Source organism: Canis lupus, chromosome 25 (genome assembly GCF_048164855.1).
Source record: "Canis lupus baileyi chromosome 25, mCanLup2.hap1, whole genome shotgun sequence".
Taxonomy (NCBI): domain Eukaryota; kingdom Metazoa; phylum Chordata; class Mammalia; order Carnivora; family Canidae; genus Canis; species Canis lupus.
The window spans coordinates 8,563,631-8,581,904 of record NC_132862.1 but is presented as its reverse complement, the minus strand read 5'-3'; the positions used below and the strand labels follow the sequence as shown (position 1 = coordinate 8,581,904).

Here is an 18,274-nt window from a genome sequence, read left to right as displayed (position 1 = left end):
AGGCTCTTTGTTCTGATTGTGTTATTCTGATGGTTGGGTGATTTTTCCTGTGTATGTTAATTGGTTAAACATGCAAGGTTCCCCTAAGGATAATAGATTTTTCTTCTTGGTTTGGTCAGTTTTCACTGTCTTAAGTGAGAAAATAAAGTGCAGTTATTCAGTAATGAAAATTAATTTAAATATTATATGGTAGAACTGATTGTGAAAAGGAATTCTGTAATACTCTGCCTGCTTAGATACTATTTTCGTCTTGAACAATTTAGCATGATAATATTTATTTACCCCCTTTTCTCTGAGTTTCCAGGGGACTTTTTACCACAAGTCCCAATCTTTTTCCCATTTCAGTCTAAAACTACTTTCTTAGAATATTCTACTTCTATCCCTTTTTCCTTAGAATATTTATATTCTGCTCAGTTTTAAAACCTGAAAGAGTTCTTAGGTTATTTTAAAAATAGAAGTAAATATCTTCTGTAATTATTTAGAAGTAAGTCAGTATTTATAAAGGGTGTATTATAGTTTAGGGATATATTATATTACATCTTGTGCATCACTCATACACCAGTATCAAAGTTCCATCTAGAGCCTTATCCTATAAAGGAAAATTTTTACCACAGTATAGCCACCTTAAGTCTGTTCTCATGCAGTCACTGCTTTCAAGCTAGCCACAGCACTGCACTGTAGTCTCTAGTGATCCATATTTCATTTTTAATAAACTCTTATATCCTCATCCATTTCTTAGAGCACTCTGTCCTTTCTTCTTCGTTGGTCTTCCTTTTCTTCCTTTCCCTTTACCTCCTTTCATCTTTCATACTTCCAAATCATTTTCTCTCTTCTCTTCCCTTTTTCTTTCTTCTCATCCATTTCCTCTTGGCTTTCCTCATCTTTTTTCTTCTTCATTTCATATCCTTCCTGAACCTCTTTCTATCCCACCCATTTCCTGTCTCTCCAAATCTTCTTCCTTCCAATTTAAACTAAAACCTTTATTTCTCTGGTAACTCTGCTACTACCATCTCAAGAAATGGCCACATTCTCTTTTTCTAAAAAAAAAAAAAAATTTAAAAATTTATTACTTCACTTAAATCCTGTAATTTGCACGGCTGCCTTCTCTACTCTTTTTAGATATCCTTCTAATGTATTAAGAAAATGGAAATTGGCATATATGATTTCTTCTTAAACTATTTTTCCTACCACTTCTACGTGATCTATATCTTAACTTGTTTTCTCCTCACTCTGGACCTATTCTATGTCTATATTCTATTTTTTCCCCCTTGATTAAATTAAAGCAAAGCGTATTTACTGTGGACAATTTAGTGAGTACAAACAAATCAACATTTTTAAATAAAAAATTTTACTTCTAACACTAAATACTCTCAACATTTTGTTGTATATGCTTTAAGACTTTTCTTTGCATATATTTATTTGTGAAATGTATATTTCAAATAAATTATATTGTTCATTGCATTTTCTAATTTATTTTTTTAAAGGAGTTTTTTTTTTTTTTAAAGATTTTATTCATTTATACATTGGAGACACACAGAGAGAGAGAGAGAGAGAGAGAGAGAGAGAGGCAGAGACACAGGCAGAGGAAGAAGCAGAGAGAGAGAGAGAGAGAGAGAGAGAGAGAGGCAGAGACACAGGCAGAGGGAGAAGCAGGCTTCCTGCAGGGAGCCCGATGTAGGACTCGATCCCAGGTCTCCAGGATCAGGCCCTGGACTGAAGGTGGCTCTAAACCGCTGAGCCACCCGGGCTGCCCCTATTTTCTAATTTATTATAGCATCTCAAGTATTCTTAAATGTTCTTAAATAATCTTTTACACCATTTTTATGGACTGCATAGAATTCTCGTGCCTAAAACTTAGTGTGCCAGTTCCTGGTTGGATAGGTTATCTTTCATCCTTATAAATGGTGATGGACAGCCTTGAATATATCTTTGAATACATTTTTGAATTATACGTTTAGTTATTTCCTTAAGGTAATTTGCTAGAGGAAAGATTTCTGAGATCAAATGATACTCATATGTTTAATGCTTTTAATGAATATTGCTAAATGCCCCACCAGAAAGGTTTTACCAGTGTACATTTCTACTGTGTGTATGAGTTTCTGCTTACCCAAACCTTTGCCAAAATTGGGTGTTGTAATATTTAATCCTTTTACATTTCAATTTGCATTTCTTATGTCAGATATTTCTTTTTAAAAAATAATTTGCTCATATAAAAAATTATAATATTGATACTATTCATAATGACTTGAAATATTTTAAGATCTAGGGGATCCCAGGGTGGCTCAGCAGTTTCGTACCTACTTTTGGCCCAGGGCGTGATCCTGGAGTCCTGGGATCGAGTCCCGCGTTGGGCTCCCTGCATGGAGCCTGCTTCTCCCTCTGTCTCTGTCTCTGTCTCTCTCTCTCTCTCTGTGTCTATCATAAATAAAAAATATATAAATAAATAAATCTTTAAAAAAAATATTTTAAGATCTAAATGTGTGTGTTGACATATATGCATGTTTAAGAAATATTTTTCCACACACTCACTTATCATTGTGTTATTTTGTGCCCTATTAGAAGTTTTAAAATTTTCTTGAGGTAAACATTACTCTTAATTTATGGGTGCTTCCTCTCATGCTGGGCGGTGCCTTCCCCACTCTAATGTTATAAATATGTTAACTTATATTTTCTTCTGTGTTTTCTTTAATTTTTAAATTTATATTTAAATCTCTAACTCATCTGGAAATTAATTTGGTCTGTATTGTATGAGGCAAAAGTTTTAATGGTTTTCCAGTAACAAATTGGTTATCTCAGAATTAATTATTGAATACTCCATTTGTTTCCCGCACTTATTTGAAATGCTACTTTTTTGTATTGGACAATGGCTATCTCTCTTCTGTTCCATTAATTTATCTTTTCATTCCATTTTTAATACTGTAACTTTTAATAGATTTAATATTTGTAATTAATTAGCCTTTTCATTGAAGAAGTAATCAAGAGCATTGTTTTAAAAAATAGAAAACTCAGATAACATAAAGGGTGAGAAAGTTTCCACTATGAAGGTAACCACTACTATTATAGTCTTTTTATTTTATTCCAGAAGTACTTTGTTCATATGCAATTACACAGGTAGAAATATGCCATATACACCATTATTCTGCACTCTTTTTTTTATTACCTTTCAGCATATTTGTATAATTCATTTTCATAGCTATATAGTAACTCAATTTAAGAATTTAAAACCATAGTTTCCTTAAGTTCTTTTCCAGTCTTTTGTTGTGACCAGCTATAGTAATATTGTACAACCTTATTCTTTTCTTTGCTGCATGCAATTTCTAGAATCTAGAGTAGGATAAATTTCTAGAAGTGGAATTACTGGGTTATAAACTGTAACTATTTGCAAACAACATAAGTCAGCCCTGCCTAATTTCTGAAGAAAAGGAATTTGTAAGAAGTCTAGAAGAACAAATTCTCAAGTCCTATTGGTACTACTTTAAATCACCCATTTTTTTTGTTACTCCTTACAAGTTCAAAGTTCAGTTTAGACAAAACTGATTTGTATGCCCATATTGTAGCCAACATGAAGTAGAGAGAAACCATTTTTCAGCCTTTTTAGCAAGTTATGTGAGGCCAGACTCTGTTGCTTATCACTTTGGGGAGTTCCCCAAATTATAGAGTTCTTAAATGCTGGGTATCAGCAAACAAACATTTCATGCAGTCCTCATTTTTGGTTGCTTAATATCTAAATACACTCATTTTCTCACACATACACTTGATACCCTCGAACAAACATTTAGACATAGGAAAAAAAACAGCTAGAAGTATAAAATTTAAAAACAAAGAAACCGAAAAGAAATAATCCCCTGTCCCAAACTCATAAAATCACAAAGAGACCTAGGAAGAAATGGGAGAAGAGTTGGCTGAACTCAAGAAAGATGTGGAAGAAAAAGAAAAAAAATCTTAGAAATGAAGCCTAAATTCCAAGGTGCCCAAAGTGGAATGAACTCAACTGGAAATTTAATAAAGGACATTGAAGAAAGTCAGAAAAGTAATCCTGGGAAGGAAAATTAATTAAAGAAGTAAAACAAGGAAAGATGAAAGTGATTGTAATGCAAGTTAAACAAAAAGATCTGGCATATATGTATAATTGAATTTGAAAAACTATAAACAATGGGAACAAATATTTAAGACTATAATGTAAAAAAAAATTCCAGAAATAAAAGACCTATATGTACACATTGACAGGTCCATAGAGTACTTGGGGAAATTGATCAATTTGAGTCATGTTTTATAAGAGTGTTAGACTTTAAAGATGAAAAAATTTTGAGAGCCTCCAGGTAAACCAACAAAACAGGGCAAGAGAATTAAACTGGCACACACTTCTTAATAGAAACATTAAAAGCAAAGTACCAGCAGAGCAGTGTTTTCAAGAAACTACAGGGAACCAGTGAACCAAGAATTTTATGTGAGGCCAAGCTCTTCTTACGTGGGAAGGGTGTGTGCTTAAAGTTAGCATTTCTATACTTTGACCAGGGCTCTTATAGCACTTAGTAAACATGGCTGTGATGAAACAGTGGAGGGTTCCCAACAGCATGTAGCACACTGCCATCCCAAGACTGGGTTGAGCTGCTAAAAAATGACAATCAGATTCATTAAGAAATCTTGGTGAAAGAAAAGGAAGGAAGAAAAAAATAAATTTTGGTCATTACATTGATTCTACATATTTTTTATCTTTAAAGAGTTTATCACAGAACTTTAAAATCAACCATTTAGGGATCCCTGGGTGGCGCAGCGGTTTGGCGCCTGCCTTTGGCCCAGGGCGCGATCCTGGAGACCCGGGATCGAATCCCACGTCGGGCTCCCGGTGCATGGAGCCTGCTTCTCCCTCTGCCTCTCTCTCTCTCTCTCTCTCTCTCTCTCTCTGTGTGTGACTATCATAAATAAATAAAGAAAAAAATATTTTAAAAAAAATCAACCATTTACTTCGAAATATTTTTTTCTTTGTAATAGTTGTTAAGACATTCATCATTAGCACAGAACACTTGATTGCAGACAAATATATGGGAATTTTAGCATATAAATCGAGAATTCTGTGAATTTCAACATTAGTTTGAAGTAGCTCTTCAATTGTAATTAGAAGTGTTGTAAATATGTAATGTATTTTTGGTTTAGGTAATCTTCCAAAATACAAAGAAGTCCCAGTTACGTATCAGTGAACTTGAATTGATAAAATGTTGAAAATGTTAAGTGTTTGATTTTTATATAACAAGTTTATTAGATATATTTTTGTGGAAACGAGGAAAAAAGCCAAGCTGTTTTTTATATATCAAGAATAGAAAATTATTTTAAACATGTATGACTGAAGAGGATACTATACACATGAATCCTTGAGGAATCCACTAGAGGATGGGCTTTATCCAAACCAAGAGTTGACTAGGAAGATACTTGGAGAAGAATAATCCACGGTTATTATTAAATACATTATAATTGTAGATCTAAGACTAAAACGTAGGTGACAACAAAGGTGAAAGAAAAATGTGTAAATCTTACATATTCTTAAATAATGCAACTCTAAAGGAAGAAGTAAAGAGGAAGGTAGAAAAGTTTATTGATTGTTGTAAAAGCAGTAGTTGGGAATGAGAAGATACCATTGAAAGTTGACATATACTAGCTGATAAAATAATAAGACAATGAGTTTGTTTGCTATAGGATTGAGCAACTGTGCAGTTTTTTTGGGAAAAACATTATCCAGATTTCTAATTATCAGAGAAGAAAGTTAAGGGGCACTTGGGTGACTCAGTTAAGCATCTGCCTTCAGCTCAGGTCATGATCTCAGGATCCCTGGATGGAGCCCTGCATAAGGCTCCTGCTTCTCTCTGCCTCTCCCTCCTGCTCTGTTCTCTCTCTCAAATAAATAAATACAATTTTTTATTTTTATTTTTTTATTTATTTTTTTTAAAGAGAGAAGGGGGCCACCTGGGTTGGCTTAGTCCATTGAGTGTCTGCCTTTGGCTCAAGTCATGATTACAGGGTCCTGCATTGGGCTCTCTGTTCAGCAGGGAGTCTGTTTGTCCTTCTTTCTCTGCCCTGCTCCCTACCCCACTTATGCTCTTTCTCCCCTCCTTTAAATAAATAAAATCTTTAAAAAGATAGAAGAAAGTTAAATATATGAAAGGGGAGGACTGTGGTGATAAATGGGAGTAGAGGTATAAGTATGATCTCATCCTTTTATAGAGATACAGAAATGGATTTATACATACTAATAAATATACAGAAAGGGCCTGGAAGAAAGATACCTCTATAAGCAGTGAGCATACCTAGTGTCCAGATAGTGGTTTCTCAATACCATTCCTCATTAAAAAGAAGCAGTGTTCCTTGGAGAAAAAGGTATTGCTAGTATAGAAGTGGGGAAAATAAAGGTAAGCCTGCTGTATCTTATGCCATAAAGCAAGCAGCTGCTCAAAAAATGATTGGGACACATCAAAAGATAGAGGAGCTGGCTTGAAAGGGCTCCCACTATCCAAATCTGGGACACTTTGAGCATTAGAGTAAATAATAATAATAGGAATATAATGTTTATGAAATAATCCATGATGTTGTAAATTAATGAATGAATGGGAGAAGATGGAAAGAGATCACTTATGGTAGAATGAATGCCAACTAATGTGGAAAGAATAATGGTGTTGAGAAAAATTACCATTGCAGTAATAATTGATTCAGGCAAGAATCTTCAATGGATACTAAAACTAATGGGTGAAGGTTTGATTAGAAACGGGTTATTTACATAGCTTTGAAGTGCTCTCCCATTAAGTTACTTATTAATTTCCAAAAGGAAAGAGTAACTTCTTAGTGATTTACCCTAATAATTCCAAGTTTATGAAGTAATCAAAATTAACAGCACCATTATTGGGACATGATATACCTCCTTATAATACACTAGGATACACATTCATTTCTGTGGTATTCCTGACAAAAGTGCATTCTCTGTATCTAATTTAATTATAAAGAAATCTCAGACAAACCTAAATGGATGGACTTTCTACAAAGTGACTGCTCTGTAGCCTTGAAAAATGTCAAGCTCATTAAAAACAAAGAGCAATAACTTAAATAGTTCAGAAAACAGAAAGGGGTGGTATTGCAGTGGTATGGGTGTGTGCATGTATGGACAGCCCTCTGTCCTCTGGAGGAGAGATTGAGAAAATGAGAACATGATAAAGCAAATGAACAACATATAAACAATTGGTGTATCTGGATTGAAGGCATAAGAGTTGTTTGTACTATTCTTCTGACTGTTAAGTATGGAATTATATCAATATACAAGTCGTCTTAAAGGATTCAAAGCCCACAGAGTTTGGAAATTTTTTAATAGTTTTGAAAAATTCTCTTTCCTACAGCAATGTAGATATGAAGGTTTCAATGTATGACACATGCACAGTATTTTCAACAACAAGATCATGTCCTGTAAGGAAAATTATTTTTAAAAAACATCCTTTTGGGGCACTGTAAGGAAAATTATTTTTAAAAAACATCCTTTTGGGGCACTTGGGTGGCTTAGTTCATTAAGCATCAAACTCTTGGTGTTAGCATCAGGTCATGATCTTGGAGTTGTGGGATTGAGCCCTGTGGCAGGCTCCCTGCACAGACAGGAGTCTGCTAGACATTCTCTCCATCTGCCCCTCTCTCATGCTCATGCATACGCTTTCTCTCTCAAATTTTTAATATCTTTTAAAAAAAATAAAATAAAAAATAAAATACATCCTTTTCCTGGCTGGCTCAGTAGAGTATGTGACTCTATATCTCAGGCCGAAAGCCCAAGCCCCACATTGGGCATGAAGCCTACTTAAAAATAAAACAAAAATATCCTTTTTAAGAAAATGCTCTCTCCATAGCATTAAGTTCTTTTCTAAAGTAATTACTTTCTATTCATTGTTAAAATTTTTCTTTCACTTTAAAGGGTTGATTAGATGTCCTTTTGTTTTCTAAATTATCTGTTAGGTAAGATAACTGCTTATCACCTACTGCTATCATGAGAAAAGTGAACAAATCTGGGACTTTTTAAAAAGTGAAGCGTATAACACTCAAGATTGGCAGCACTTTTAAGTACTCTTCACTAGGATAGCCATTTAACCTCCCTGGTACAAAATATTTTTCTTAATCAGTTCACATCTCATTATGAAATATGCTTGAATATTTTTCTGTATTTCAAAGACCTTGTTTTTATATATATCGTTGACCTCACTGAAAAATCATCCTGAAGCATTTTTAGCACTTTTGACTTCAGCTTCTTTGCTGCATTATCCTGCCTGTAAATGATGGAGTAAAATGCTTTTTACGTGTCTCATAATCTTCCCTTTTCCCCTTCCCTCTGCCTGCTCTTTCATCTTCTTCAGTTCCCTACCCCCTACTTCTTCTCTCCTCTTTCCCTTAAAGCAGCTGCTGCTTCATTTTAGCTTTAAGTAGAATTAACATGTTTTCCTGAACACTTTTTTTCTAAAATCATTTGCTTTTGAGAATATATCCTCTCTGGTACAGCTTTCCTTTAATGACTCACCAAAAAGTAGTTCTTTGTGAATTTCATTTTTGAAAGAGAATCTAGGAAATACTTATAAGCTCAGATATGTTAGAAACATCTGTACTTGAATTCAGCTATATAGAAAACCTCCCACGCAATATAATTTGCCTTAATCCTTGTTTTTTCAACTCCTCAGTTGTGTTTTCTTACCATTTCCTAACAGTATTTGTTTTGTTGACATATTTTTCATATATTAATTTAGCCATTTTTATCATGAGAAAATGAAGATATGCTTCCTCAGTGATACGGATTTTGGCCATTAAAAGATTTATCAATACACTTGCTTGAAATAATATTTATTTTTAAATTTTAAAAAGTTTTGATTGAATTCCAATGACTTGAAAATATTACTGAGAAATATGTAGGGCTTATTTATCTTCAAAATCTGGGTAGTTTTAAACATCTTAGAAATTGTCAGTAACATAAAAAGTATATAACATTAACCTAGGACAGGGTTCATCATCAATGTTAATGTTAATCCACATAAAGGTATTTATTTTTTTGATAATTTATAAAATTTTTGGCCTGCTTTTATATCTGATCACATTGTGATGGTTTTTACTTCATAGTATGATTGACAATACAAATGAGCTCATGTTAAAAGTGGCAGCTTTGCTTTTTTTCTTGTTTTATTTTGCTACATTATTCAAATTGTGGCTTTTCAGAAATCTATTTAATCTTTTTTGTGGGAGTCTAATTAAAATTAGATAATATTAATTATCTAATTAATTATCTTTAAATCCCCTAAAACCTAGACATACATAGACATTATTAGTACATAATGATTAAGATTCCGCTGGTCAGAGAGTAATGAGTGAAAGAGACTTCCACTCTTAGCCCCTCCACATTGTCTCACATTGGATGAGTTAACATATGGACTATCCAGTAATGGAGTGAGCAAGGGAGGGAGGAGGAAGTGTGGATCTATAAATTAAATGTCTCTCCCTATTGGAGTATTTTGTTTGTGTACCCCATTTTCAGGGGTACTCTTCTCCAGAAGCAAGTACCCTGGGTCAAGTTGAGGTATAATATTCTGAGAAAACCTGTATTGGAAGGTAGATAGGGAAGCCTTTGTTTTGTATGGTACAACCAAGGTGGCCATATGAGACATCTAAAAGCAGCAGTATTCTAGAATTCTTCATTAATTAACTTTTTTTTCAATGAAGCATAGATGCTTCATTTTATTAAGTAACCTTTGGCATCCATTGTTTAGATAATATTCTTTTCTTGATCTATAAGTGAGAATAACGTTATAAAATCTTCAGTACTGAACTATTACTGGATTTCTGTAACAAAGTCTTGATATGTGTTTATTAACATATATTAATAGATTGCTTTTTCCAATTTTATATATATAGTCTTTTTTAATCTGTAGTTTTTATAAAATTTGTCAGATTTTACTGGATTACAGTTATCAGGGAGCTTCTAATCTTTTTCCTATAATTGGAAACATTTTATATAGCAACAGAAATACTTGTTTCATTTGAAACTTTGAAATAACACTACTTTTTTCATGTTTTAAAATTTGTTTTAATTATGAAATGTATACACACAAAAACTCTAATAATATAGGTTTATCCACATGAAAACAAAAACCAAAATGAGAACAATAAAAGTCTACTAATACCTTTGAAGCTGCCTGTTTCTTTCCTTATTGCATTTCTCTCTTAAGGGATAAACCCTAATTAATTAATTTACTTATTTTTAAAATTATTTTTTTCCTAATTTATTTTCTAAGTGATCATTGTTATGTGGCTTTTCTTTGTGGTTTTAGCACCCACTTGCCTATTGCTAAAAAATATATTTAAAATTTTTTTCTTGTTTATGATTTATGTAAATGCAATCATGTAATCTTTGGAAATGATTTTTTTTTACTTCACAGTTTGTTGGTGATGGCTACTTGAATCGCTCCCATGTTAGTTTACTAATTTTCACTGCCATATAATATTTCATTGCATGAATGTGCCACAGTGTTTTTATTTATACTGTCATTAATGAATATTTGGGTTGTTTCCAGTTTTTACTGGGCTAATATGCCTAAGAATGTAATTAGCCGCATCACAGGGTGATCTTTCTTTTCTCTTTTTCTCTGCATATTATATACGTTAATATTTTTATATCCCTGTAGTGATTTGGAAAGTAATTAGTCGATTTTAATTATGCTGTTAAACACTTGGAAAAAGTGAGAAACAGCTAAAAACATATTTTCCTTAATTTTAACAATGAACATTAACCCATCTTGTTCAGTCTTTATAGGCAACAGAGTACAGTTTTAATACTTCCTCCCACTACTTCTTTGTCTTTTAAAAAGTTCCTGAACTTCATATCAGGAGTATTTTTTTTCAAATTATTTTAATAGTTCTGTATTTTTATGTTCTTTCGTAACCAGTGGCATTTGTATTCTCTTTTGTAATGTAATAGTTATGATTGAGACTGATATTTTAAATGGTTTTGGGCATGTTATCAGTCATCATGACCTGAGCTGAAAGCAGATGCTTAACCAACTGAGCCACCAAGAGACCCCTCCATTAGAGTATAGTTAGTTGACCCTTGGACAACATGATTTGAACTGCACAGGTTCACTTATATGTGGATCTTTTGTACAGTACTATAAATGTATTTTCTCTTCCTTGTGATTTTCTTTTTTCTTTCTTTTTGTTTTAAGATTTTATTTATTTATTCATGAGAGACACAAAGAGGCAGACATAGGCAGAGGGAGAAGCAGGCTCCTTGCAGGGAGCCCGATGAGGGACTCGATCTCCTGACCTGGAATCAACGCCCTGCGCCAAAGGCATATGCTCCACTGCTAAGCCACTCAGGGATCCCTTCCTTGTGATTTTCTTAATATCATTCTCTTTTCTCTGGCTTATGTTATTGTAAGAAAACAGTATATAAAACATATACAAAATGTGTCAATCTACTGTACATGTTATTGGTGAGGTTTCTGATCAACAAGCTATTAGTAATTAGGTTTTTGATAATTCAGAAGTTATATGCAGATTTTTGACTGTATAGGAATGAGTGCCCCTAACCCCTGCATAGTTCAAGGGTCATTTGTACTTAATTTGAGTGGTATTTTTTCCCATGGGCTATGTGTTGCTATATCCTGAGTCCTTGCATATCTTTACAAATGAATTTCAATTGTCTTAGTTGAGCAACATGATTACGTAGGGATTTCTTATGAAATAACTTTCCTCCCCCCAGTTCTAATAATTACTTGTTATCTTCTAGCTGTTAATTTTGAATAGAAATCAAAGTCTAGTCCAGCTGTTCTATGTAACTTTTGGGGAGTAGCAGTCATTCTGAATATTTCTAGGAATCTTTATCTTTGAAGCTTAAATCTTTTATCAGAATATATCTGATTATTTTTCCCTTTAAATTAATTTTTGCTTGGTGGTCCATGTACCCTGACATCCCAGCTCCAGGGAGCTTTTTGATGTACACATTACATATTTTAGCTTAAGAAATTCTTTTATTATGTCAGTGATTATCACTTTTGTTCCATTTATTCTGGTCTTTCCTTCAGGACCAGCAGGTATTTTTTTCTTGTCTTTTTTGTTCTTTGATCTGTTTGATCCCCTGTTTATCATATATATATCTCATTTTTATCCACCAGTTTCATTAGTTCTTTTTTTTTTCCATATACAAGTTTCTCAAGCTTGTCTTCTGCATTACCCAGGTGATCTTCTACATTGTCATGTCATTCTTTCATGTCCTCCTTTTGAGGGGATATTCCTGGTCAAAGAAATTTCATTACTTTTATAGTTTCCAAGTCACCACATTTGATTTGTGCCTGTTGTGTTTATAAAGCATATCAATCGAGATCTAGTTGCTTGAAAACACTTGATGACAGCCTTTCTATGCTTATGCTTTTCATAGGTGCCCCGCATCCCTGAGGTCTTTGGGGTGATCTTGACAAAGAAGGTGTAGGTGAAATTTATTTAAAAAATTTTTTTAATTTAAATTCAATTTTTAATGTATCGCATATTATTAGTTTTGGAGGTAGAATTTAGTGATTCATCATTTGCATATAACACCCAGTGCTCATTACATCAAGTATTCTCCTTAATGCTCATCACCCAGTTTACCCTCATCCACCTCCCCTCCAGCAACCCTCAGTTTGAGTTTCTTATGGATTATCTTCCTCTCTGATTTTGTCTTATTTTTCCTTCCCTTCTCCTATGTTCAGCTATTTTGTTTCCTAAATTCCACATATGAGTGGAATCATATGGTATTTGTATTTCTGACTGACTTATTTTTTGTAGCATAATACCCTCTAGTTCCATCCACATTATAAAATTTCATTCTTTTTGATGGCTGAGTGATATTCCATCGTATTTATATACCACATCCTCTTTATCAGTTCATCTGTCAGTGGACATCTAGGCTCCTTCCATAATTTGGATATTGTGGACATTGCTGCTATAAACATTGGGGTGCATGTTCCCTGTACGGTGAAATTTATAAAGGACTTTGCCTCCCTGCAGAACCACTGAGCTCAACTCAACTTTATAGAAGTTCTTTTTTAGATAACTGATACTCTGGCTCCCATTATCAGACACATACTCACTTTATATTCATTTCTTAGTAGCTGAAGGAAATCTAAATGAACTTTCTTTTATATGTTTTCTGGCCTAGGATATCTTTCACTTTTCACTAGATCACATTAGTGTCTTAAAGAAGTGTTTTGCAAGTTACTCTTGTGGATCCTTGAAGTTGCTTTTAATGAACCAGAAATTCTGAAAGTTTTTAGCTTACAAATAATGCTGTATTCCTCTATTTTTATTCTTTAGAGGTCATTGCAATTAGATTTAAGGGAAGAAATGAATATGTGTCCTTGAACTGTCATCTTTAGCTAAAAACATTTCAAAAAGTTGCTATATTGAAGTGTTCCCAATCATATTCATTTGATTCTTTTTCTAGATCTAAGAATAATCAAGAGTTTTCTTGAATATTGTTGTTCTTGTTAATGTTAATTTCCAAGAATTCTACCAAAGTATTTACAGTTGAAACTATATCTGGGAATTGCTTTAAAATAATGTGATAGAGGATTGTGAAGATAATTGCATATAGATTTGGAATTTTATATCGTGAAAGATATTTTTAATTTTCCAAGAGTTTAATTTCTTTCCTAGAAAAAAAAACTTTCTTTGAATTGTATTGTGGTTAGAGAACGTGCCCTATATATTTAATCTGACATTTATTATGGTTTTCAGTGTGAATTGATATATGACCAATTTTGTAATTTCCTTGGAGTTTCAAAAAGAAATTCATTATATGTCTAATAAATCAATCTTACCAGTGATTATATTCAAATTTCGTACAACCTAATTTGTTTTTTTGTGTACTTAATCTGTCAGATATTACAAGAGGTTAAATTTTCCTGTATTCATAATAATACTGCCCATATTATTTGATGCTATTTTAAATGGACTCTTAAGCCACTACCCTGCATTGTATTTGTATTGGTCACATTTATTAAGGTTTTTAATTAAATAGTACCATTTAAAATAATTTCTCTATTATATGCCATCTGTTCATAATTGCCTTCCTCTATATCTGTAACCTGTGACATAGAGGCTACCATAAAATAAATTAATGCTAAGTTGAAGAAAAAGAAGATAAAACTCATCCCACCTGAATCTGTTCCTATCTGGATTGCAATATTTACCAGTGTTGAGTTAAATATGTAGTGTAGTAGGCAGATTACTGTAAGAACTCAGTAAATACTTACTTGATTAATATATTAAGTATTCAAAGTGATGTCATTGACCCTGAGAAGAGTGAAATGTACAATCTAGCATTGTAATTTAATGAGCGAACACAAAATATCCTTCAGTGTATAAGCTCAAGGTCGTGATAGAGAAATCAGAAAACTTAGACTTTGAAATGTAACTCTGTATTTTAGCTGCTTTCTCTTAACTGTTATTACTTTTTAGTTTTTAGAAGTATATAACTCCTTTAAAAGCCAAAGACTTTGTGCTTGTTTATTGAGAGAAACAGGAGATCAAAACTGGGTGCCAAAACCTTAGTTGAACTAAGAAGAAAAGTTGAGTCTTGGTTTGAAATATTTAATCATGACAGAACAAGTTGTGGTCGTCAAGCCAGGAACATAAAAATTTCAAATACCTTATTAATTTACCTAAACCACAGATTTTGGGGGAGTGGAACTAAAAATCATTTGGGAGGAATAGGGTAGAATGTGTCAAGGAACCGGAGGTCATATTTTTTTAACATTTTAAGAAAATTTGAATTATAAAGGGTTTCATGTATATAATACACTGTTTATTAATGAGTATATAGGGTTTGTGTTGTTGTCAAGCACTCTATATTGCACTCCATTTTGGGTATTTGGGAGGGAAAAATCGTATTTATGGTCCTTCTTTAGTAGTAATACTGTTTTCTCTCCTAGCTGTAATAAAAAACACAAATTTCAAATCTGCTCTGCTCAATTATGACTAACAAATTTATAGAAAGTATCATAAACATATTAATAATGGAAAGTTTTTATTTTAAAATTATTTTGTTATTTTTATTATGTTTAGATAAAAATTATTTAATAAAAATTATTTATCTTTAGTTTGTTTTTAACCTTTCCACAAGGAGTTTCGTCAATTCTGAAAGACTGTACTCTCTAAAATACCTGTCAGTACTATTGCCTGATTGATGTGGATAATCTCTCATTTACAGAAAATATGTCACGTAATTTTTGAGCAGATGTTTTTATCTTTTTTTTTTTAGGTGTTTGTATCTATAAATTTATATATACTCTTCTTTTTTGTGATATCTGCATTAGAAATCCAAAAAGAATCGGCTTGAGAAATAAATATCATTATTTACCTATTTAAGTCCATTGTGGGTCTATCTTGGAGAGAGACTGCTTCTTTTTAATCATCCTTTAGTTTTGTTTTATGGTTTTAGACTGTAAGTCTATATGCTGGGGGGACATCCCCAGGATCAGGGTGAAATGTGTGCAGCTGCATACTCTCCTCAATGTTCAAAGGTTATATCTGCATGTATGTCTCTACTTTAGTATGCTATGTCTCCAAAAGTAAAGAAAAATGTTGGATTCGTTAGCTAGCAAACTGCCAGCTAGGAAAGAGTTCCTTGCTCAAATTGAGCTTATATGGAGAATTTAGAAGGAATGTAGAGGGACAGTTTAATTTCTTTCCAGGCTCAAAGATGTGAATTATTGTCCCTTGTAAAACTGAAAGGGGAAAATAAGGAATGGTAACGATTTTCTATGTCATTAGTTTTTATATTTGTAAAATTATAGTTTCCATTTATCCCATCTTGGAAGTTAAGGTTTGGTGCTAAAAATAATACTTCTGAAATCATCGTATATCTTTATTGATAACCCCCTTTCCTCATCTCAGCTGTCTATAACTAAAAAGGAAAGGGGTGGGTAGCTGTAGGACTTTGAAAATAGCTACTAATGGGCTTGGTACCTGCTTGGATCAGGAATGGCTAAAGAGATGATCTGTAAAATAATCAAATCTAGATCTTTTCTGTGGTAAATATAAGTCATAATCAGCTCAGCTTCTAATCTGTGAAGTGTAGTAACAAGTTTGTTAGCTACAGTGTTGTATTTGACAAGAGTTTGACTTGTTTCCCTATTTTAAAAGTTTACTTGGAAATCTTATTATAAACAGGTAGGTTGAGGATTCAGAAATCTAATTAATGTCAAGAGGATTAATCAGGGGTGCCTAGATGGCTCAGTCAGTTGAGCATCCAGCTTTTGATTTTGTCTTAGGTCACATCCTCATGGGTAGTGGCATCCAGCCAGCATGGGGCTCTGTGCACAGTGAGGAGTCAGCTTAAAGATTCTCTCCCTCTGCCCTTCCCCTCATTTGTATGCTTGCTTGAGTGCTCGTGCTCTCTCTTTCTCTCTCTCCATCTCTCAAGTAAATAATCTTTTTTAAAAAAGAGGATTGGTATGCCTGGGTGGTTCAGTTGGTTAAGAGTCTGCCTTTGGCTTGGATCATGATCCTGAAGGTCCTGGGATCAATCCCTGCATCAGGCTCCCTGCTCAACGGGGAGTCTGCTTCTCCCTCCCTCCACTCTCCTCCCCTAACTCATGCATGCATGTGGGTGTGCCCTCTCTCTTAAAAATAAATAAAATTTTAAAAAATTAAAAATTAAAAACAGAATTAAGCATACCCAGTAATGGTAATACAGTAGGGGATATAGGAACTATCTTATAAATTAGTTAAAATACATTAGGCCATCACTTTTGGATTGGAATTTATTTAGAACGAGCATACCATTTCCAATGTCTGTCCAGAGAAAAATATTCAAATAAGTGCACAGATTAAGCTTATTGCTGTTGCATGATTTGTGACAGCAAAAATCAAAACTGAAAGTAGTTAAGTATATCATTAGAGATCTAGTTAAATTATTATGTATGAATAGGGTCAAATATTATATAGCTGTTAAGAAAAACTGAGGCAGTATTAATGTATTGACATACTTAGATCTCTAAAATATATATATATTTTTTAATTTTTTTAAATTTTTATTTATTTATGATAGTCACACAGAGAGAGAGAGAGGCAGAGACACAGGCAGAGGGAGAAGCAGGCTCCATGCACCGGGAGCCCAATGTGGGATTCAATCCCAGGTCTCCAGGATCGCGCCCTGGGTCAAAGGCAGGCGCCAAACCGCTGCGCCACCCAGGGATCCCAAGATCTCTAAAATATATTGTAAATAAAATTAGGCACAGAAAATATATGTATTCCAGTATGTACATGAATCTGGTGAGTGGTTATCTCTGGTGATTGAGATTGAGCGTGACCAAAGGTTAGAGAATATCATTTTCACTTGGCTTTTAAGTGACCATGTGTAATTTTTTAAATCAGTAAGTCGAATGTTCTCCCATTCATGTACATGGATTTGTTCTTTGATATTACCTAGTTTTGTATGTTTATTTGAGTTAGTGGTCTGTTTTTTTCTAAAAATATAAAAACACTTTAGAAGTATTGCATGATTTTTGTCTGCAGTATCACTATTGAAGTGACTGTTTCACTAATATCAGAGATTTATGGTATCTTATTTTTTTTAATTTTGGGCCTCGGGAAGGAAAACAGATACATGTGATACAAGTTAAAAGATAAGAGATAAGATATAAATCTATTTGTAAAAGTCTGTTGTATTGTTTTTCTATTTCAGTTACCTAGAAAAGTACGAGAAAGTTCATCATTTTGGGGAGGATGATGATGAGGTACCACCAGGCAATCCAAAGCCACAGCTTCCTATTGGTGCAATTCCATCTTCCTACAATTACCAGCAACACAGTGTGTCAGGTAAATATCATTAAAAATTGTCCAGTTATGAATTAGGAAAATAACATCATCCATTGAATTAATTCTTTACTTTGCACATGTAACTTTGAAAGACCAACATCTAATTGGTATCAGGGCCCTTTCTGTAATAGGCTGTATACGATTTTTAGTTGCAGGAATTTTCAGAGTTACAAATACCTGTAAATTTCAAGTGAAGTTTTTTCCCTTTTTTTTGACTGATGGTCAGTTTAATTTGAATAGTTACTAAAATAAGAAGAAAGTCATGTAGGATTAGAGAGGCCAAGAATACTCAGCATTTACTAGATTTTCTACAATTGCTGGAATTCCAAGCATCAAAATTCCTCAAAAATATTTCTTACTATTTGAGTTTTTTTTTTTTCCCATGGTACCAGGAATAAGATTTTTTTTTCATGTAAGT

At 33.3% G+C, this 18,274-nt stretch overlaps 1 protein-coding gene across 2 annotated transcripts in view; it reads left to right on the top strand.

Moving 5' to 3' along the window:
- The window catches only part of ARID2 (AT-rich interaction domain 2), a 168,772-nt gene that overhangs the window by 67,160 nt on the left and 83,338 nt on the right, over window positions 1–18,274 (top strand). For both annotated transcript variants that reach the window (XM_072798230.1, XM_072798229.1), the window contains exon 4: window positions 17,723–17,856. In XM_072798230.1, the coding sequence (XP_072654331.1) occupies window positions 17,723–17,856 (134 nt within the window). The remainder of the gene's footprint in view (window positions 1–17,722; window positions 17,857–18,274) is intronic.